The 19,009-nt window shown below is 39.7% G+C and overlaps 2 protein-coding genes across 4 annotated transcripts in view; one reads left to right on the top strand and one right to left on the bottom strand.

Annotated features, from left to right (window-relative positions):
* The first annotated feature begins 253 nt into the window (after positions 1-253).
* ggh (gamma-glutamyl hydrolase (conjugase, folylpolygammaglutamyl hydrolase)) lies at positions 254-13,187 on the top strand. The gene is made up of 9 exons (XM_061965114.1): positions 254-505; positions 1,616-1,724; positions 1,808-1,858; positions 3,258-3,342; positions 3,422-3,560; positions 6,742-6,848; positions 10,374-10,464; positions 10,549-10,683; positions 10,769-13,187. The coding sequence occupies exons 1-9, from the start codon at positions 340-342 to the stop codon at positions 10,885-10,887; spliced, it is 1,002 nt and encodes a 333-aa protein (XP_061821098.1). The 5' UTR covers positions 254-339; the 3' UTR covers positions 10,888-13,187.
* LOC133609500 (A-type potassium channel modulatory protein DPP6-like) overlaps positions 13,188-19,009 on the bottom strand; it is a 464,599-nt gene continuing 458,777 nt past the window's right edge. For all 3 annotated transcript variants that reach the window (XM_061965112.1, XM_061965111.1, XM_061965113.1), the window contains exon 26: positions 13,188-14,975. In XM_061965112.1, the coding sequence (XP_061821096.1) occupies positions 14,826-14,975 (150 nt within the window). In that variant the 3' untranslated portion in view covers positions 13,188-14,825. The remainder of the gene's footprint in view (positions 14,976-19,009) is intronic.

Here is a 19,009-nt window from a genome sequence, read left to right as displayed (position 1 = left end):
AGCGTTGCCAGACGTATGACAAATTAATGTATTTGGAATGTTGATTTCCTTTTCTGTACGAGCAAAAAGCAACCCTTATCATACATAACAAACAAAAATGTGATTTTAATGGTAGAAATGCATTGTAAGTGTCATGTTTTGCTGTATCAGATGATCCCACGCTACGTCAAATTGAGTATGTATGATAATATTCCACAAAATACGATAAGATGTTATTTTCCATTTGGCAATGAACTTCCGGTGTGATGACGCAGAGAAGAGATGGCAACATGGGTGGAAAGTCGAAAGGTGAATGAACTTTAAACAATCGACTGTTTTAACCCCGCTGTCCGAATTTGGATGGACTTTATTGACGATTTTGAAGCTGCCCAGAGACGCTGCTGCTGTTGGAGGACCAAGTGGTCGTGTTTTACTTTTAGAACCATGTTTGTGCTTTTGTTTTGCGTTTACCTGGCATGTCTACCGTTTTACTCGACAGCCAATAGGAACGACAAGCCTATCATCGGTGAGTTTCGTACCGGAGGACTCACTCGTTCTCATTACAATGACACGTTTTTGTTTTTAAAGCAGGCCTGGGCAATTATTTTGACTCAGGGGGCCACATTTAGAGAAAAAAATGTGTCTGGGGGCCGGTATATCTATTTTTAGGGACACGAATACAATAATGTCTGATTGAATGCTAAAAACGTTATGACAGACCACCTTAACAAACGTAATGGAATTTTGAATTTTTCTATGAAGGATAAAACACTGAATATTGACAAAATATGAATGTCACACCCCCTTTCGACATATTTTACAATCAAGTGAAACGCAACAAAAATGCAACAAACAGTGAAATATGAACCCAACTACAATCTGATATATCTGATATATCACTAAGCTTTAGAACTTTGTTGTGAAAATCTCCTTCCGCATCTGTGAAAACGCTTCCCGCCCTCACTGCTTGGTGCCTTGTCTGAGCTGCTGTGATTTACATTACCATAGTAACTAATTAGATTACCATCCATCCATTTTCTTCCGCTTATCCGAGGTGGGGTCGCGGGGGCAGCAGCCTAAGCAGAGAAGCCCAGACTTCCCTCTCCCCAGCCACTTCGTCCAGCTCCTCCCGGGGGATCCCGAGGCATTCCCAGGCCAGCCGGGAGAGATAGTCTTCCCAACGTGTCCTGGGTCTTCCCTGTGGCCTCCTGCCGGTAGGAAGTGCCCTAAACACCTCCCTAGGAAGGCGTTCGGGTCGTAGTAACTAATTCGATTACCATAGTAACTGGTATATCATCCAAAAGTGCAGATTCCAACCATTGAAATACTTTAAATAGTTCAAGACTTACAGTCATGTGTAAACATCTTAATGGCAGCTACACTTTCCATCTTAAAGATCTAGAAAAATTATTTGGGAATGTCCGGCGGGCCAGATTGAAAAGCTTAACGGGCCGCACGTGGCCCCCGGGCCTTAATTTGCCCAGGTCTGTTTTAAAGGCATCATTAAAAATGACAAATTTGTGTTTTTAAAGGCATCATTAAAATGACAAGTTTGTGTTTTTAAAGGCATCATTAAAAATGACAAGTTTGTGTTTTTAAAGGCATCATTAAAAATGACAAGTTTGTGTTTTTAAAGGCATCCTGGCACAGGATCTTTCCACACCTGTAGACAATCAAACTTCTTACATCGCTGCCTCTTATGTCAAGTTCTTGGAGTCTGCAGGGGCCAGAGTGGTCCCAATTAAGTCAGTCTTTATCATTTCCATATTAAATGTTGATATTTATTAATCATTCAAGATTAAACCTTCCTTGTTGTGTTTTTCTCCAGGATCAACCAGCCTGAGGAGGAATATAGGAGACTATTCAACTCCATTAATGGGTAAATTATGTTGTTTATTATGTAAATTTTTTGACAAACTGCAAATATCCTCTATATGACAAGAGTGCTTAGCTGTGTTTGAGGACCTACTGAAAAAATATTAGTCAATGATTATTTGTATGACAGCTGTTTTTGAGGACCTACAGTATTAGTCAAATATCCTCTGTATGAAAGGAGTGCTCTGTGTGTTGCAAAACTGCAAACATTCTAGTCAAAGATCCGGTATATGATGTGAGTGCTTTGCTCTTTTTGAACATCTGCTGGAAAAATCCTAGTCGGAGATTCTCTATATCAGTGGTCCCCAACTACCGGGCCGCGGCCCGATACCGGTCCGTGGATCGATTGGTACCGGGCCGCACAAGAAATTAAAAAAATATATATATATATATATTTTTTTTATATTAAATCAACATAAAAAACACAATATACACTTACAATTAGTGCACCAACCCAACCCCCCCCCCCCCCCCCCCTCATTCACACTCATTCACACAAAAGGGTTGTTTATTTCTGTTATTAATATTTCTGGTTCCTACATTATATATCAATATAGATCAATACAGTCTGCAGGGATACCGTCCGTAAGCACACGTGATTGTATTTTTTTATGACCAAAAAAAAATTGGTCAAATTTCCTCTATATGGCAGGCACAATCTTCTGTTTTTGAGGACCTATTGTCAAGTATCCTCTATATGGTTTTAGGACGTAGTACAAAAACACGAGTCAAAACACGACAGGACTGCTTTGTTGTTATTGAAGACTACTGGAAACATTTTAGTCGAATATTCTTTATGTGACGGAAGTACTCTGCTGTTTTTGAGGACCTATTGCAAAAACCCTGGTCAAATTTCCTCTCTATGGCAGGCGCACGCTGCTGTCTTTGAGGACCTATTGCAAAAACCCTGGTCAAGTATCCTCTATACAGCAGGTGCACTCTGCTGTTTTTGAGGACGTAGTATAAAAACAGTGTTCAAAAATCCTATACATGACAGGACTGATACGTTGTTTTTGAGAACCACTGTAAAAATGTTAGTCGAAGATTCTTCATATGACAGAAGTCCTCTGCTGTTTTTGAGGACCTATTGCGAAAACCTTAGTCAAATTGTGTCTATAGGACAGGCACACTGCTGTTTTTGAGGACCTATTGCGAAAACCCTAGTCAAATTGTGTCTATAGGACAGGCACTGCTGTTTTTGATGGCAGACTAAGAAAAACACTAGTAAAATATTCTCTATGACAGGAGTGCCTTGCTGTTTTTGAGAACCAACTGAAAATAATGCAAGTCAAAGATCTTCTATATGACGGGAGTGTTCTGCTCTTATTGTAGACCTACATGTACTACATTAATTCTGGTCTAAATGCTGTTTTTAAATGTGTGTGCTATTTGTGTATCAACAGAGTTCTGTACCCTGGAGGATCGGCCAACATCACCTCATCAGGCTACCAAAGAAGTGCGAAGGCCTTCTACGAGATGGCCATTGAGGTGGGTTTAACACAAAAATTATTTATGTTGTTATTTGTGTTATTTGTCTCAACATGAGTCTTTTATTGTGATGTTGCAGGCCAACAAGAGGGGAGATCACTTCCCCATTTGGGGCACCTGTCTGGGCTTTGAGCAGCTGTTGTTGCTGACCAGTGGCGTGAACCTGCTGACAGAGACGGACACAAGGGACGTGTCCTTACCCCTCAGCTTCACTAAAGGTATGTCTCTTGTTGTCCATCAGCTTAACCATTGACCTCAGCATGTTAATGCTTTACCTCCTGAGTAAATACGCTGACGCTCGTTAGGTCATATATATATATATACAGTATATATCAGTGACGTGCGGTGAGGTTCATGGCTGGTGAGGCACTGACTTCATCATCGTCAGATTTACAAACATATGAACCCTAAAGAGTATCTTATTCCCCATTTGATTGGCAGCAGTTAACGGGTTATGTTTAAAAGCTCATACCAGCATTCTTCCCTGCTTGGCACTCCGCATCAAGGGTTGGAATTGGGGGTTAAATCACCAAAAATGATTCCCGGGCGCGGCGCCGCTGCTGCCCACTGCTCCCCTCACCTCCCAGGGGCTGATCAAGGGGATGGGTCAAATGCAGAGGACAAATTTCACCACACCTAGTGTGTGTGACAATCATTGGTACTTTAACTTAACTTTGACTTTACACATACAAACTGTAGCACCCAAAAAAGCACATTTAATTAAAAAAAACGTTATTATGGTCTTACCTTTACTTATAAATGAAGTCCATGCGCCGCTCCTTCTGAACAAAAGCATCGATAACTTGTTTATAGATCTTCCTTATCTTTCTTCAGTTTTAAAAGTCTCTCTGTCTCGATGGCGATCTTCCTTTAATTATTACCTCCTGCTTCAATTGAAAGTCCAGTTTAGAAAACTTTTATTTTAGATATGTAATCCTCCATGTTAAAAGTCCAGGCGAGAGGAAAAAATAAACGATCGCTAACTGTTGCTGCTTGTTGTCACTTATTCTGCAGCCGAGTAGTCACAAAAATGATCCCTGGGATCAATAGCGCCCTCTACCACCATGAGGCGGGATTACTACTTCGCAGCCGTTTTATGATTGCTCAGCACAAGAAATACGTTACACACATACAGTTGTTGACAAAATACACTGTACATTATATACCTCAGCTAACTAAACTATGGAAATGTATAATGTAATTCATATAGCAACACGGTCTCACTGCACAGCAGGCCAGCAGTTAGCCGAGTCATTGCGCAATCCATGGTGAGGCTCAACTCAGTGACGTGCCTCAACTGGCTGCTGATCACCGCAAGTCTCTTCTCAGTATTTGAACGGCAAATGCGAAAATTCAGCGATTTTGAATAAAAATAATCTAAAACTGGTGAAGTTAAATGGAAAATAACTTTATAGTATAATCACTGGATACATAACAATTTTATTTTTTTGTCTTTTTACATTTTTTTTCTTTCCATGATGGCACGTGAGCCCCCGCCTCACCTGCCTCCCCTGACTGCACGTCACTGATATATATACGTATATTAGGGGTGTAACGGTACTTGTATTTGTATTGAACCGTTTCGGTACGGGGGTTTTGGTTTGGTTCAGAGGTGTACCGAACGAGTTTCCACACGGACATATTAAGTAGCGTACCGCACGTTGTGTAAACAAAGCACACCGAGGCACAACACACGGCATGCTAGCAGCGACCGGGCTAGGACAACATGCAAAAGCCAGAGCTGGAAGACCCTCCTGCCTCGTTAAGATCTCCCTTTTGGGAACACTTTGGCTGCGCGATACAACAAAGGAGGACGGAGGTTTGCCGACATTGTTCAGCAGCTGCTTCTGACAACACGTCAAACATGCTAACCCATTTGAAGCGTCACCACCGCATTCAAGCAGCCTCTCCTCGGCGAGTCAGGCTGGTGTTATGAGAGTAGCGTATGTGTGTGTGTGGCCCTTTAATATGTGACAGCATGTGAAGTGAGTGACGTATGTGAGTGTGTGGGCGAGAGAGGTGAGGGAGTGGCTAGTGTTTTGTTGGATTGGCTGTGTGCAAGACCTCAATAAAGCCACGATTTGCAACTAATCGCCGGACTCTTCATTTACCCTATAGTCCGAAGCTATGGAGACCCACTGCCGGGTAGAGTAAAAGGTGTTGGCCTCGAGAATACATCGGCCCTGGAGAAGTGTCTCCCCTGCGCTCCTCGACTACGGTCTGGGAGCCAGAAGCAGGAAAGGTGCAACACAGGGCTAAAGCAATAGCAAATGTTTTTATAGCAGCAGATTTAAGACCATATTGCATTAAAAACTAGATTTTGACCCACTTATATGGTGGAAGAACAATAAGCCCATATATCCTCTTACTGCCAAGTTAGCCAGGCTGAAAAGTTAATCTGAGGCTGAGTTGACTTGAAACTGTTTAATGTTGCACTTTTTATATGTAGAAGAAAAGTTTTGTAATTTTATTTAATCTGAGCAACAACTTGAGGCAGTTTAATGTTGATTAACGTGGACCCCGACTTAAACAAGTTGAAAAATGTATTCGAGTGTTACCATTTAGTGGTCAGTTGTACGGAATATGTACTGTACTGTGCAATCTACTAATAAAAGTCTCAATCAATCAATCAAAAAAAGCACTTTATATGTAGAAAGGTTTTGTTAAGAAACCATTCTGAGCCTTATCTTATTTAGTTTTTATTTTATATATGTTGACCACATTGTGTATATGTATGTTATGCCATTGTTTACAAATTTGGTAAATAAATAACCAAAAAATGTTTATTTTGTTGTTTTCTTACTGTACCGAAAATGAATCGAACTGTGACCTCTAAACCGGGGTACGTACCGAACCGAAATTTTTGTGTACCGTTACACCCCTAAAATATACATACATATATATTATTTTTTTAGTTCGTGTTGTGCCTCAGTCAAGCACAAGATAAGGGCTGGTCTACAGATGTTAAAGATTTTTTTAAAAATGCCCATTTGAAAAACATAACGCACTAAATCCATCCATCCATCCATCCATCCATCTTCTTCCGCTTATCCGAGGTCGGATCGCGGGGGCAGCAGCCTAAGCAGGGAAGCCCAGACTTTCCTCTCCCCAGCCACTTCGTCCAGCTCTTACCGGGGGATCCCGAGGCGTAATATCAATGTAATTAATGAGGACAACGTAATCGCAATTTTTCACTCCAGTTCATTTTTTATATATATTTTTTTACATTCTGCCTTACTCAGTTACAATAAAACTACCATTAAAATCCTGAACTGTTCATATCCTTGTGGGGGGGGGGGTGCACTTACAACATCAACAGGGTATCAAATACTAATTATTTGACTCATATTAATGCAAATAATTATTATTTTTCCTAATGTACTATGATGTCATTTCTAGAGGCTAAAGACAGCAGAATGTTCCAAGGCTTCCCGGCTAAACTCATGGACTCTTTGGCGTTGGAGAATCTGACTGAGAACTCTCACCGCTGGAGTTTGGCCGTGACGGTACAGTCGTTAGTCGTCTCACCAAAATAATTACATGTGGAGGAAGAGTGAAAGTTTTTTGTCTCAACATTTTCTTAGTTTTTATCTTGCTAGTAATTTTAGTGATTGATTACTTGCAAAGTTAACGATAGTTATGTTCAATATTAATACTAAATGTCAGTTTTAGAAAAAAAAAGTCGCTTTTTTTCAATAATAGACCCGTAATTCCAATTACTACCGGTCGGACGTGCCCATAACACCTCCCCGATCGCCTCCCTAGAGAGGTGTTTAGGGCACGTCCGACCAGTAGGAGGCCACGGGGAAGACCCAGGACAAGTTGGGAAGACTATGTCTCCCGGCTGGCCTGGGAACGCCTCGGGATCCCCCGGGAAGAGCTGGACGAAGTGGCTGGGGAGAGGGAAGTCTGGGCTTCCCTGTTTGGGCTGCTGCCCCCGCGACTCGACCTCGGACAGGCGGAAGAAGATGGATTGATGGATAATTCCAATTACCTTGTTATACGAACCAGAGCTAATCATTCATAATAGTCATTTATCCAGAGTAATAAAGTGAAATAAATGGCAACTACAGTCAGGGCGTTGAGGGTATCTGGTTTGGTGGCTGCAGGATTAGGTCTCTGCTTTTTGCAGATGATGTGGTCCTGATGGCTTCATCTGGCCAAGATCTTCAGTTCTCACTAGATCGGTTCGCACCCGAGTGTGAAGCGACTGGGATGGGAATCAGCGCCTCCAAGTCCGAGTCCATGGTTCTCGCCCGGAAAAGGGTGGAGTATCATCTCCGGGTTGGGGAGGAGATCTTGCCCCAAGTCTTGTTCACGAGTGAGGGAAGAGTGGATCGTGAGGTCGACAGGCGGATCGGTGCGGCGTCTTCAGTAATGCATACGCTGTATCGATCCGTTGTGGTGAAGAAGGAGCTGAGCCGGAAGGCAAAGCTCTCAATTTACTGGTCGATCTACGTTCCCATCCTCACCTATGGTCATGAGCTTTGGGTTATGACCGAAAGGACAAGATCACGGGTACAAGCGGCCGGAATTAGTTTCCTCCGCCAGTGCTCTCCCTTAGAGATAGGGTGAGAAGCTCTGTCATCCGGGAGGAGCTCAAACTAAAGCCGCTGCTCCTCCACATGGAGAGGAGCCAGATGAGGTGGTTCGGGCATCTGGTCAGGATGCCACCCGAACGTCTCCCTAGGGAGGTGTTTCGGGCACGTCCGACCGGTAGGAGGCCACGGGAAAGACCCAGGACACGTTGGGAAGACTATGTCTCCCGGCTGGCCTGGGAACGCCCCGGGATCCCCCGGGAGGAGCTGGACGAAATGGCTGGGGAGAGGGAAGTCTGGGCGTCCCTGCTTAGGCTGCTGCCCACGGGACCCGACCTCGGCTAAGCGGAAAGAAGATGGATGGATGGATTGAAATCCATATGACAGACAAGAACACACATCTTTCTCTTTTCTATACCTTTTAAATAGTAAAAAAAAATGCTAGCAAGAGGTGGCTAACAATGTAGATATTGGGAGTTATATGTGAAACATAATAAGCCCTCCAAAAAAAAAATCTGCCGAAAATGCTGAATTTACATGCTGTGACCTGCATATTAATTAGATACATTGTTATTTTAGGAGTTAACTCAGAGGAACCACTTTTAGTAACACAGCGCTTTGCTTGCATAGAAGTAAGATAGCTACTAAGCTGCTACCGAATCGTCACTGAGTTTGTAAAAGGTAATGCTAGATTATAAATCATGCTTCACACCTGTATAGTAGAAGGTTGTGGCTATAAGGTGGGAAGTTGGTCAACTTTGATATTTAATTTAGATCCGAAAACATCGCTTAGAAGATGCAGCAAAATGTTTGTTTAATGCCAGCAATATTGACCCGAGGAGTGAGAATTATTCATCTAAAGTGTGAACCCAGGTCTTGTGCTGAAAGATATAAACATCCCATCAGTCGGCATCCTTGTGAGAGCGAAGATTGTAACTGTTTTAAATTGTTCGCATTTTGTATTTCTTGTTCTACATGATGGTTTTGTGTTTCATTATAGCTAGACTAAGGTTCTGGATCATCTTTTGTCCCAAAGTACCGTCTTTTCCGGACTATACAACGCACCAGTAATTAGGCCAGACCTACAAAATTTTTGAAAAAAAAATTTTTTTTTACATACTGTATATTAGCAGCACCAGACTATTAAGCCGCAGATATATACCGGTACGTAAGATTTTGTAAATGTTTGTTTACCAAACGATGTCTGTAACACAGCAGTAAAACGGCTGATCAAACAAAACAGAAGTCATCGTCATGGACCCACAAGCTGCGGAATCAGCTTAACAGATTCAATAACTCCACTGTGTTTTGGTAAATTTATGAAACTGAAACAATACAAAAATAATGCCATTGTAAGGTTATAATACTAACACAGACACCTGTAAACTTGTTCGCATATTCGCTAATGCTAACAACGCTAGCTGGATTACATTACGATAGCACGTAAAAATATGCATACAAACACTCATACAGATATCACACATGGTTTAGTAAGTGTGAATTGTTTTCGTTATATTGTAAAACTTACCAACATTGCTTGGAGTGACGAATGAAGAATCCTTTCGAGCAGAAACGCTATGGACGGGTGTACTTCCGGTTCAAAGGATGAAACAGGAAATGCATTTTCAACACGGAGCACCTGCAGTGAGCGAATTCATCCAAAAGATGGTGCCATGGCACAAACAATAACACACCTTTTTAGTGTCTGTAGGTGTTAAATGAAAACCGAGAATCCCAGTAAGGGTAAAAAAACAAATAGAGGAATCGAAAAATAGCAGCCGAGATTCAAGGGGGCCCTTTAGGGTGTTCAGGGTAGAAATATTTTCCATTTTTAGGATGCTTTGGAAGGCATTTCTTACATAGAAATTCTGTAAAAATGCTAGAAAACTTACCGATGGTATTTATCCATCAAATGCTATAAAACTGAAAACCACACATTTTTTTCATGACTTTTACCACAAAATTGCTACCTGCTTTTCTGGTGGTTTGATGCTATGTTTTTTCTCTTTCCATTTTATTAGATCACGGACTTGGAAGATTAGAGTTTGGCCCGTTTTCGTTATATTTATCGTGTTATTGTAACACACCACACACATAATGATCAACACTGCTCAATGCCAGATTTTTGTATCTTTAGGTGTAGAGTCTGTTACAAAAAAAATCTTTGAAGATTTTTAAAACAATTTTTTGTACCAGCCTTTATTTAAGAGAAATATGAGCATATCAACATTGATTGCCTTAGCTTTACTAGCCTCACTCCATTCACTGCAACCATCTGTGTTGCAGCTTTATTACAGTAATTACAAAGAACTTTGGTCTGTTTCAAATTAAAACCAACTTTAGTTGACTTTAATTGCAACGGCAACCCGTTTCGGCGGTTAAGTAATATGGTACATTACCTTAATCAAATTATACATAATCAAAGTCAATATAACCTGTATGACCGGGTGTTGAAATACACAGCTGAGTGTCCATGTTTGTTTTCCTTTAAAGGTGTACAACACCACCCAAGCGCTGAAGTCGTTTTACAAAATTCTCTCCACAAACACAGATGGAAAAACAGAGTTTTTGTCCACACTTGAAGGTATCAATAAACCTCTTCCTTCTGTCCTTTCCAGCCCAGAAACTTCTTTTAAATCTTTTTTTTTTTTTTTTTTTAACTGTTTAGCGACTGATTTCCCAATTTACGGAACCCAGTGGCACCCGGAAAAGAACGCATTCGAGTGGACGAAGCCTCACTTTCCACACGGCCCTTCCGCCGTCCAGGTCACCTTCTTCATGGCCGAGTTCTTTGTGGGCGAAGGTAGGACAGCAGCTGTATTTCTACTATATCTATATCATGCGTTTTCTTAAAAAAACTCAAAAACAAAAACTCTTTTTACTTGCAGCCAGGAAGAGTTTTCACAGCTTTGTGTCAGCGGATGAGGAGGATCAAGCCCTCATTTACAACTTTAGTCCGGTTAAATCTAGTAAGAGGGGTGTCTTCGAGCAAGTATATTACTTCTAAGCTAAACGAAAACCACAACTTTTACCATAAGGCAACGAATATATAATACTTCTCTCATTGATTTAAAAAAACAACTTAATTTTGACTTTTTTTTGTGAAATGTAGCATTAATTTTAGGCAAAAGTTACACATACCAGCGTTTCCCACATGACCGTTGTCTATCTTTTAGATATACTGCACAACTTTCCCTTTCTTATCGTTGTTTTTTTTTATGCCACAAACTTGTTAAAACCTGTTCTTCGATATAGGCGGGGGCACAGTAGGACCCGCTGCTTGTTGAGAAGAGCGATACATGCTTTCATGTTAGTCTATAAAAGTGTCAAATAGGGATGGGCCTAAATCAGGGGTGCCCATTAGGTCGATCGCGAAGGGTGTGTCAGTCGATCGCCTGCCAGGCATCAAAAAATAGATCTAAAAATTAGCGATCATCAATCTTCACTATGACGTCACTTTTGCCACTTGATTGACATTCGTGGCACCCAAGAATTTTGTGAGATGACGCTGGCTGCTGCGAACTCAATATTAATTAAAAAACAACCATCAGGAAGGCGGGAAACACTTTTCATTTTAACAGACTTTCGCAATGAACCTGCTGTCAAAAGCCTAAAGACTATCCGCAGTCTGAGCTGTTCCTTGTCGTTTAGTCCTCTTGTAAGAAACTAAATACCAGACCAAGACCATAGGAGGCACCGGATTATAATGTGCACTGCCGATGAGCGGGTCAAGTCAGGTCTATTTTCATACAAAAGACACACTGGATTATAGGGCGCATTAAGGGGGTCATATATATATTTTTTTTTCTAAATGTAAAACTTTTCCTTGTGGTCTACATAACATGTAATGGTTGTTTTTTGGTCAAAATGTTGCATAAATTATGTTTTACAGATCATCTTCATGTCGCTTTCTGACCGTCGCTTCCGGATGCGCCGTTTTGTGGGCGGTCTTATTTACGTGGCTCACCTTCGGCAGCGTCTTCTCCCCGTCGTCTTTGTTGTAGCGGTGTAGCGTGCAAGGACGGGAGTGGAAAAAGTGTCAAAAGATGGAGCTAAATGTTTTTAACGACATTCAGACTTGACTTAAATCAACAACAGAGCAGCATCTCCTCATCCGTGGCTCACTAGTGCAACAAGGCCTCTATGTGTCCTCTAAAAACCGTCCGACCGGAACTCTCTAATAACTAAAGATTTTAAACAAGAAGATAGAGAAAAGGAAGAAGCTTATCGACTACGGTGTCTCACGGACTACAAAGACGGACGCGCGCACATTTTCAGGACTTATGCAGATCCCAAATACAGATCAGCAGGTACCAGAAGGTAAGAAAAGTTGCTTTTGCATAATATTGCGAAACAAAACGCCAGATAATGTGTTACCTTATACACACACCATATTAATACTCGTATGTTGACGCACAGTACAATCCATCAAGCGGTGCAGCCTCATAGTTTACCAAAGTCGTACTAAAACATTTTGATAGATTTTGTTGGTGTTATTTACTTGAGTCATATTGCAGTCTACACATATCTTTTATGTGTGACTGCCATCTACTGGTCACATTTATCATCTCACCATGTACCAAATATAATAGCTTCAAGGTCGGTAAGCGCAACCAAAATTATTCCGTACATTAGGCGCACCGGGTTATAAGGCGCACTGTCGAGTTTTGGGAAAATGAAAGGATTTTAAGTGCGCCTTATAGTCCGGAAAATACGGTAACTTAGAAGCACTGTAGTAGCCATGCTAAGGATGCTAAGTTGCGTTGAGGATGGGTTCGTTGCCGCTGTCGACAAATTTGCGTGACACATCTAGAGTGTGACAACATGCATTATCACGATAGATAAAATCTGTATTGTCGGACGAGTTCATATTATTTACATCGTGGATAGTCTGTATTGAGCAACCCTTGTGCCCAAAAAGATCAGAAAATGTTGCTAGATTTGTTGCTAGTCTTTTTTTCTTAAATAGATTACCTAGAGAAGTCTAAATACAGTGACAAAGTCGTTAAGTTGGCAACACTAATCCCTGCTCTGGTGTTACAATGCCATCTACTGTACATAGTTGTAATGACAAGCTACAGCCCCATTAGGATGTGTTTATGCAAGGTAGGGCCAAATCGAGTTGGAGCGGTCCACATTTATTTGTGGCAGTGTGCCACAAATAATTGAATGTATGAGAAACACTGCATGCATACATTATTACATCATGAATATGTAAAACATACATTGCAGTACTGTAAATGTTTCATTATAATGTGATGAATGATGGGGATTTTAGTCAAATTAAACAGACTCGAAAACATAGAATTTAGAGTCAGTCTTTATTATTTTGTCTTAACATTTACTTCCATGCCACCGTCTAGTTTCTCGTTTTCTCCTTAGAAACAAATGTCATCACTGTTCCTTCAACAAAAAAAATGAAACAAAATTGCTGTCGCTCATGACCTTTCATCGTTTATTATATACGACCCCGAAAAAGCGGTAGAAAATGGATGGATGGATATTCAACTTTAATCTGGCAGATTTATAGTTGTATGTAACATCAGAAAAGCAGTTGAAATGCACAAAGAATTGAATAAAAGCATTTTTTCTTTACACTTCAATTGCAGTACAAGGAGAAATGTAATTGATGCTACCCATTAAGAAAACATTCAAGATGTCAAACTGATGATGCATTTAATGTATAGACATGCAGTAAAATATTTTCAAAAGGAGTTAAAAAAAACCAAAAGTTAAATGACACTTGTGCGCCAACAATTGCTAATTTTGTATGACAAAGGCAATCATTCCTCAACACCAATGGCAGTAATTCAGGATGAGCTTTTATTAATATTCTAAGCAGTGCTGTATTTGCTTCAAATATAAATGTTGCTGTTTTTCAATCAACCAACCATGCAGATTCTGTACATTATAGCATTGTGCTAAGTAATGTCGTATAACCAAATGGCCTGTAGGCCATTTATAGTGTTGGTTTGAAAAAAATCTTGTACAACATTCAAATAAAGTTTTAAAATAATGTTTCTTGGAATATTATACAGCACAAACAATAGTTATGAAAGTTCCACATTTTAAAAGTCGCTGCTAATGTGCTCGCTCGTCTCCAGGTTAGCATTAGCTTCATTTGAAGAAAGTGAAACTTGTTTCTTGCCGCGTTTATCCTCAGGTAAGTGAATTTACCTTTAACTGTACACACTTCTAGAACATATTACATGTTTATGCAGCAATTTCTACATGTTCATGTTAGCTTTAGAAGAGCTTACAGGTCAAGCTAACATGGTAGCTAGGCTAACCAGTTTTTGTTTTTTTGGATTGTTTACATTTTTGGGGGACAAAGTAAGGCAATTAGGTGAAACAAGTAAAGGAATTTTTATCCAGTTATAGATGACTACATGGTGGAAATGTAAAAAAAATAAAATGCTTGAATAGCTGCATGGATGCTAGTGTGCTACTTTACATACACTGAGAACAATCGACAAAAAGCACAGTCCAACATGGAAACTTCATCACAACGTTAGAAAACAGCAACGCTTCCTGGACCCACACAGTTCCAGACACCGTTTGATGAATGCTACCAACCGCGTATCAGATTTTTTTTCATTATTGTACAAGTTTTTAAAAGTGTTCTTTCCCTTACACAGCGCAAGTCCTGCTGTTTCCACCGCTGCTCGGGCTCGTCCATCATGTCGCACATTAACGGATCAGTATATTCCAAAGTGTCACTCTCACTCCGTGGAGATTTTTTGGATTGGAGGTCCAAAGACAGACGATGATGAAGGAGAATAGAACCAAGGTGAGCGATGGGAGGAGATCCTCGGCTGCTCCAGAGGCAGTCTTAAGCCCAGCATGCTGTAGTTGCATAATATTGAGGACACCATTCTTGTGCTTGGACATGTTGACTGATCTGGCCGAGGCGTGTATTTTAGAGGACGGGGGTGGTCAGTCGAGCTAACCTTCGTCTTCGTTCTCTTCATCTAGCTCCTCGTCAAAGAGTCTCTCTGGTAGCCTGAAGCACTCCTCGAAGAAGTTGACCAGCGACTGACTGAGGTGCTGCCGGGTGCCCTCGTTGTGGATGAAGTGGCCTTCGTCTGGGTAGATCTGACATGACGACAACAACCGGTAATTAGACGTTTAGAAAACAACAAGGAAACATACAGTACAGGCCAAAAGTTTGGACAAACCTTCTCATTCAATGCGTTTTCTTTATTTCCATGACTATTTACATTGTAGATTGTCACTGAAGGCATCAAAACTATGAATGAACACATGTGGAGTTATGTACTTAACCAAAAAAGTGTGTGAATGTGTGTGTGAATGGGTAAATGTGGAAGTAGTGTCAAAGCGCTTTGAGTACCTTGAAGGTAGAAAAGCGCTATACAAGTACAACCCATTTATAATAAGAAACAACGTTAACATGATTGAGTTCCAGCTTCGACAACAGTCCATATGTTAGTAAAAGATTGTACACAATGTACAGTACTGGAGGTGGGAATCTTTGGGCACCTCGCGATTTGATTAAAAATCGATTATTGATGGTTTTACATTTCTTTTCGTTGCACTAAATAAGCGTTTATTACTTGCAACTTTTAAAAACAGTGCATTTTTAATAACAAACAGTTAAATTAATGGAAATGTGTGCAAAACTGAAACATAAGTGCCCTCAAATAAAGGAGCTGGTCGCGTCTCTTGGTGAGGTGCCTCGCTGTGGTTAGCCAAATTTTTGTTTCTCTGCATTACTTTATTTACAATAAATAAATCGATTGGCGTTTAATTGATTTTATAATCGCTCATATCTGAATTGCAATGCATCTATCAATGGATTACTTCCCCCACCTCTATACAGTACTGTATATCAAACAAACATAATGGGTCAATGTTTTATTTAATACCAAAGTAAAAAAAAACATCTAACTGAACTGTGTTCATTTGCAGCCGCCCTGCTTTGCTAAGTGAATTAGCACAGCGATCAATGGATGTGCTGCCTGGCACCAAATGGCTGGATAAAATGTTCATACACTGAGACAAGGTTAGTACAACAAAGCATATTTTTATTTTGCCTGTGTAAACTAGTAATTTACATATTGTCAATGGTTTTTTAGTTAATTGTGTAGACAAACTCTCTTTTTTTCCACTCATTTGTTTCATTGTCACAAGCTGTGGAATTTGCATGCACGTTACCTAATAATCTTTTTTTTTTCAAATATTATATTTTGATATAATAGCCATAATCAAAATTAAAATTAAATCAATTGTCCAGCCCAATCAGCAGGTAAAGTTATCTTACTCACTCATAACATGATTGGTACACACAATATTTTTTTATCTTTATTCAAAGAAGACATAATGAACATAATCAATCTAGAAAGTGTTTCCCCAGCTGCCAGAGACTGAAATAATGTTTAATCACGTACTTATTCATCTTCATTTGTCTGAGACTTTAAAATGCTAAATCTAGAGGTAGAACCCAGAAAATGAGCAGGCTGATTGCCATATGAATACTATTAACTTGGGCGTGACATTATCAGACATATTTGACAGTCAAAGTGTGATTGTAGCAATCCACACTTTTCTTTAATAACAGGCTAAACTGATGTAAACACAGAAGTGCCGCTGCACCCTTCAGAATGCATGCTCGCTTGCGTTGCTGTCGGAAGAACATTTGGCACGACATCGCCTTTTTAAGTGCTCGTGCATTTCAGCTGTGAAAAGCCATTTCTAATTTGCACAGTTTACTGAGCACGGTGTTCTTCAGGGTTTTTTTTCTATGAACTTTTCCTCTCAAAAAAGGCTTGTTTTCTACAGAGGCCCTTTTATTCTTTTTCATGCACGCCCATGACTTGCAAGTTACGTAAATAGACGCGTTGAGGTCATCACCCCAGCGCTAGACATATAACATTGATATTGCTTGCAGCACAGTATCATCATCATATGTCCAAGTCTGATACGTTTTTTTGATGTTTATTCTGATAAAATATTTGTCAAAATGCGCTAATTGTGCAAGCTTCTGCCGTTATTCACATGAATAATAGACGTCATTGATAGCGTAAATACGTTAATTTGCGTTTGAAGATCAAGGAATGATGGCCGACATTGCAGGAAAAGATTCAACTTAAGAAAACGCACCTATCATACTCTGCAAAAAGTCAGTGTTCAAAAACAAGAAAAAAAATTACAAAAATTAGGGGTATTTTATTTGAACTAAGCAAAATTATCTGCCAATAGAACAAGAACATTAGGCTTGTCAAGACTTTCCAAAACAAGTACAATTAGCTAACCTCAATGAACCCAAAAATACCTTAAAATAAGTATATTCTCACTAATAACAAGTGCACTTTTCTTGGTAGGAAGAAAAGAGACCTTTTTGCTCAATATGTTGAAAAATATTCTTAAATTAAGTAAATGCTAGTGCCATTATCTTGACATAATGATATGCGCTCGGCATCATGATTTTTTTATCATGCTTGCAATTATTACTTTGAAAAAGTAGTTTTATACTTGTGAGTGTTAATGACACAGCTTTGCAACAGTTGATATTCTAGTTTCAAGCATGTTTTACTCAATATAGGTCATAAAATCTCAGCAACAAGCTGTAATATCTTACTGAGATCATTTAGGACCAAAACACTTAAAACAAGTAAAACACTCTAACATAACATCTGCGTAGTGAGAAGAATTATCTTATCAGACAGAAAACAAGCAAATTTCACCCTTATTTGAGATATTTAATCTTACTTAGATTTCAGTTTTTGCAGTGTAGTCATAGAAAAACCCGAACAAAGCAGTGTTGTGTAAATGTGCAAATTAGAAATGCCTTTTCACAGCTAAACTGTGTTGTGAGCTGTACTTCGTGTTTAGATCATTTTAGCCAGCGTACTAAATAAACAAAATGTGGATGGTCATGGTAATGCTTTGAAAATCAAAGATGTTTGATAATGTAACATTTCTACCCACAAACGATCTTCCATCCATCCATCCGTTTTGTACCGCTTGTCCCTTTTGGGGTTGCGGGGGGTGCTGAGGCCTATCACAGCTGCGATCGGGCGCGGGGTACATTCTGGACAAGTCGCCACCTCATGGCAGGGCCAACACAGATAGACAGACAACATTCACACTCTAGGGCCAATTTAGTGTTGCCAATCAACCTATATTAGTCTGTATTTCAACGTGTTGTAATACTGGTTTCCCAAGTTTTTCATATGGTGATCAGACTGTTCACTCTTTGGGTACTACTACTAGACTTCGCATTTTAGCAGCAATTTTAAACGTCTCAACGAAGACCAATGAAAATAGATGACATTCAATCACAACATGTTATATATATATATATAGTACAGGCCAAAAGTGTGGACACACCTTCTCATTCAATGTGTTTTCTATATTTCCATGACTATTTACACTGTAGATTGTCACTGAAGGCCTCAAAACTATGAATGAACACATGTGGAGTTATGTACTTAACAAAAAAAGGTGAAATAACTGAAAACATGTTTTATATTCTAGTTTCTTCGAAATATCCAATCCAATCCACTTTATTTATATAGCACATTTAAACAACAAAATGTTTCCAAAGTGTTGCACAACAATAATAAAACAATATTCAAATATTATCCTTAGCTCCACCAATGACTGAATAAAAACAAAAAATAAATACATATAAAACACAACAATATAAAATAAATATGATTAAAAATGATTTTAAAGGGTAAAACCAATTAAAACAGTAAATAGAAATCAAAATTTTAAAAACACAGAGGAAATAGCCACCCTTTGCTCTGATTACTGCTTTGCACAATCTTGGCATTCTCTCGATGAGCTTCAAGCACACCTGTGAAGTGAAAACCTTTTCAGGTGACCGCCTCTTGAAGCTCATCGAGAGAATGCCAAGAGTGTGCAAAGCAGTAATCAGAGCAAAGGGTGGCTGTTTTGAAGAAACTAGAATATAAAACATGTTTTCAGTTACTTCAACTTTTTTGGTAAGTACATAATTTCACATGTCTTCATTCATAGTTTTGATGCCTTCAGTGACAATCTGAAGTTGTTCAAGTTGTTCCGCCTTGGTGGAGGTCTGTGCTCCACTGAGTAGTATTCGAGCTATGAGCTGTGTTTTAATTGGATTAAAGGATGTTCATGAA

This window comes from Nerophis lumbriciformis, linkage group LG07, assembly GCF_033978685.3.
Source record: "Nerophis lumbriciformis linkage group LG07, RoL_Nlum_v2.1, whole genome shotgun sequence".
Classification (NCBI taxonomy): Eukaryota; Metazoa; Chordata; class Actinopteri; order Syngnathiformes; family Syngnathidae; genus Nerophis; species Nerophis lumbriciformis.
The sequence above is the reverse complement of the archived record's forward strand: the minus strand, read 5'-3'. Positions and strand labels throughout refer to the sequence as shown.

Bases quoted from the DNA above. Each gene is read 5' to 3' on its own strand.
- ggh (XM_061965114.1), top strand. From the start codon at position 340: ATGGACTTTATTGACGATTTTGAAGCTGCCCAGAGACGCTGCTGCTGT. The intron at 506-1,615 runs GTGAGTTTCGTA...GTGTTTTTAAAG, and splicing joins GAACGACAAGCCTATCATCG to GCATCCTGGCACAGGATCTT. The intron at 10,465-10,548 runs GTATCAATAAAC...TTAACTGTTTAG, and splicing joins GTTTTTGTCCACACTTGAAG to CGACTGATTTCCCAATTTAC.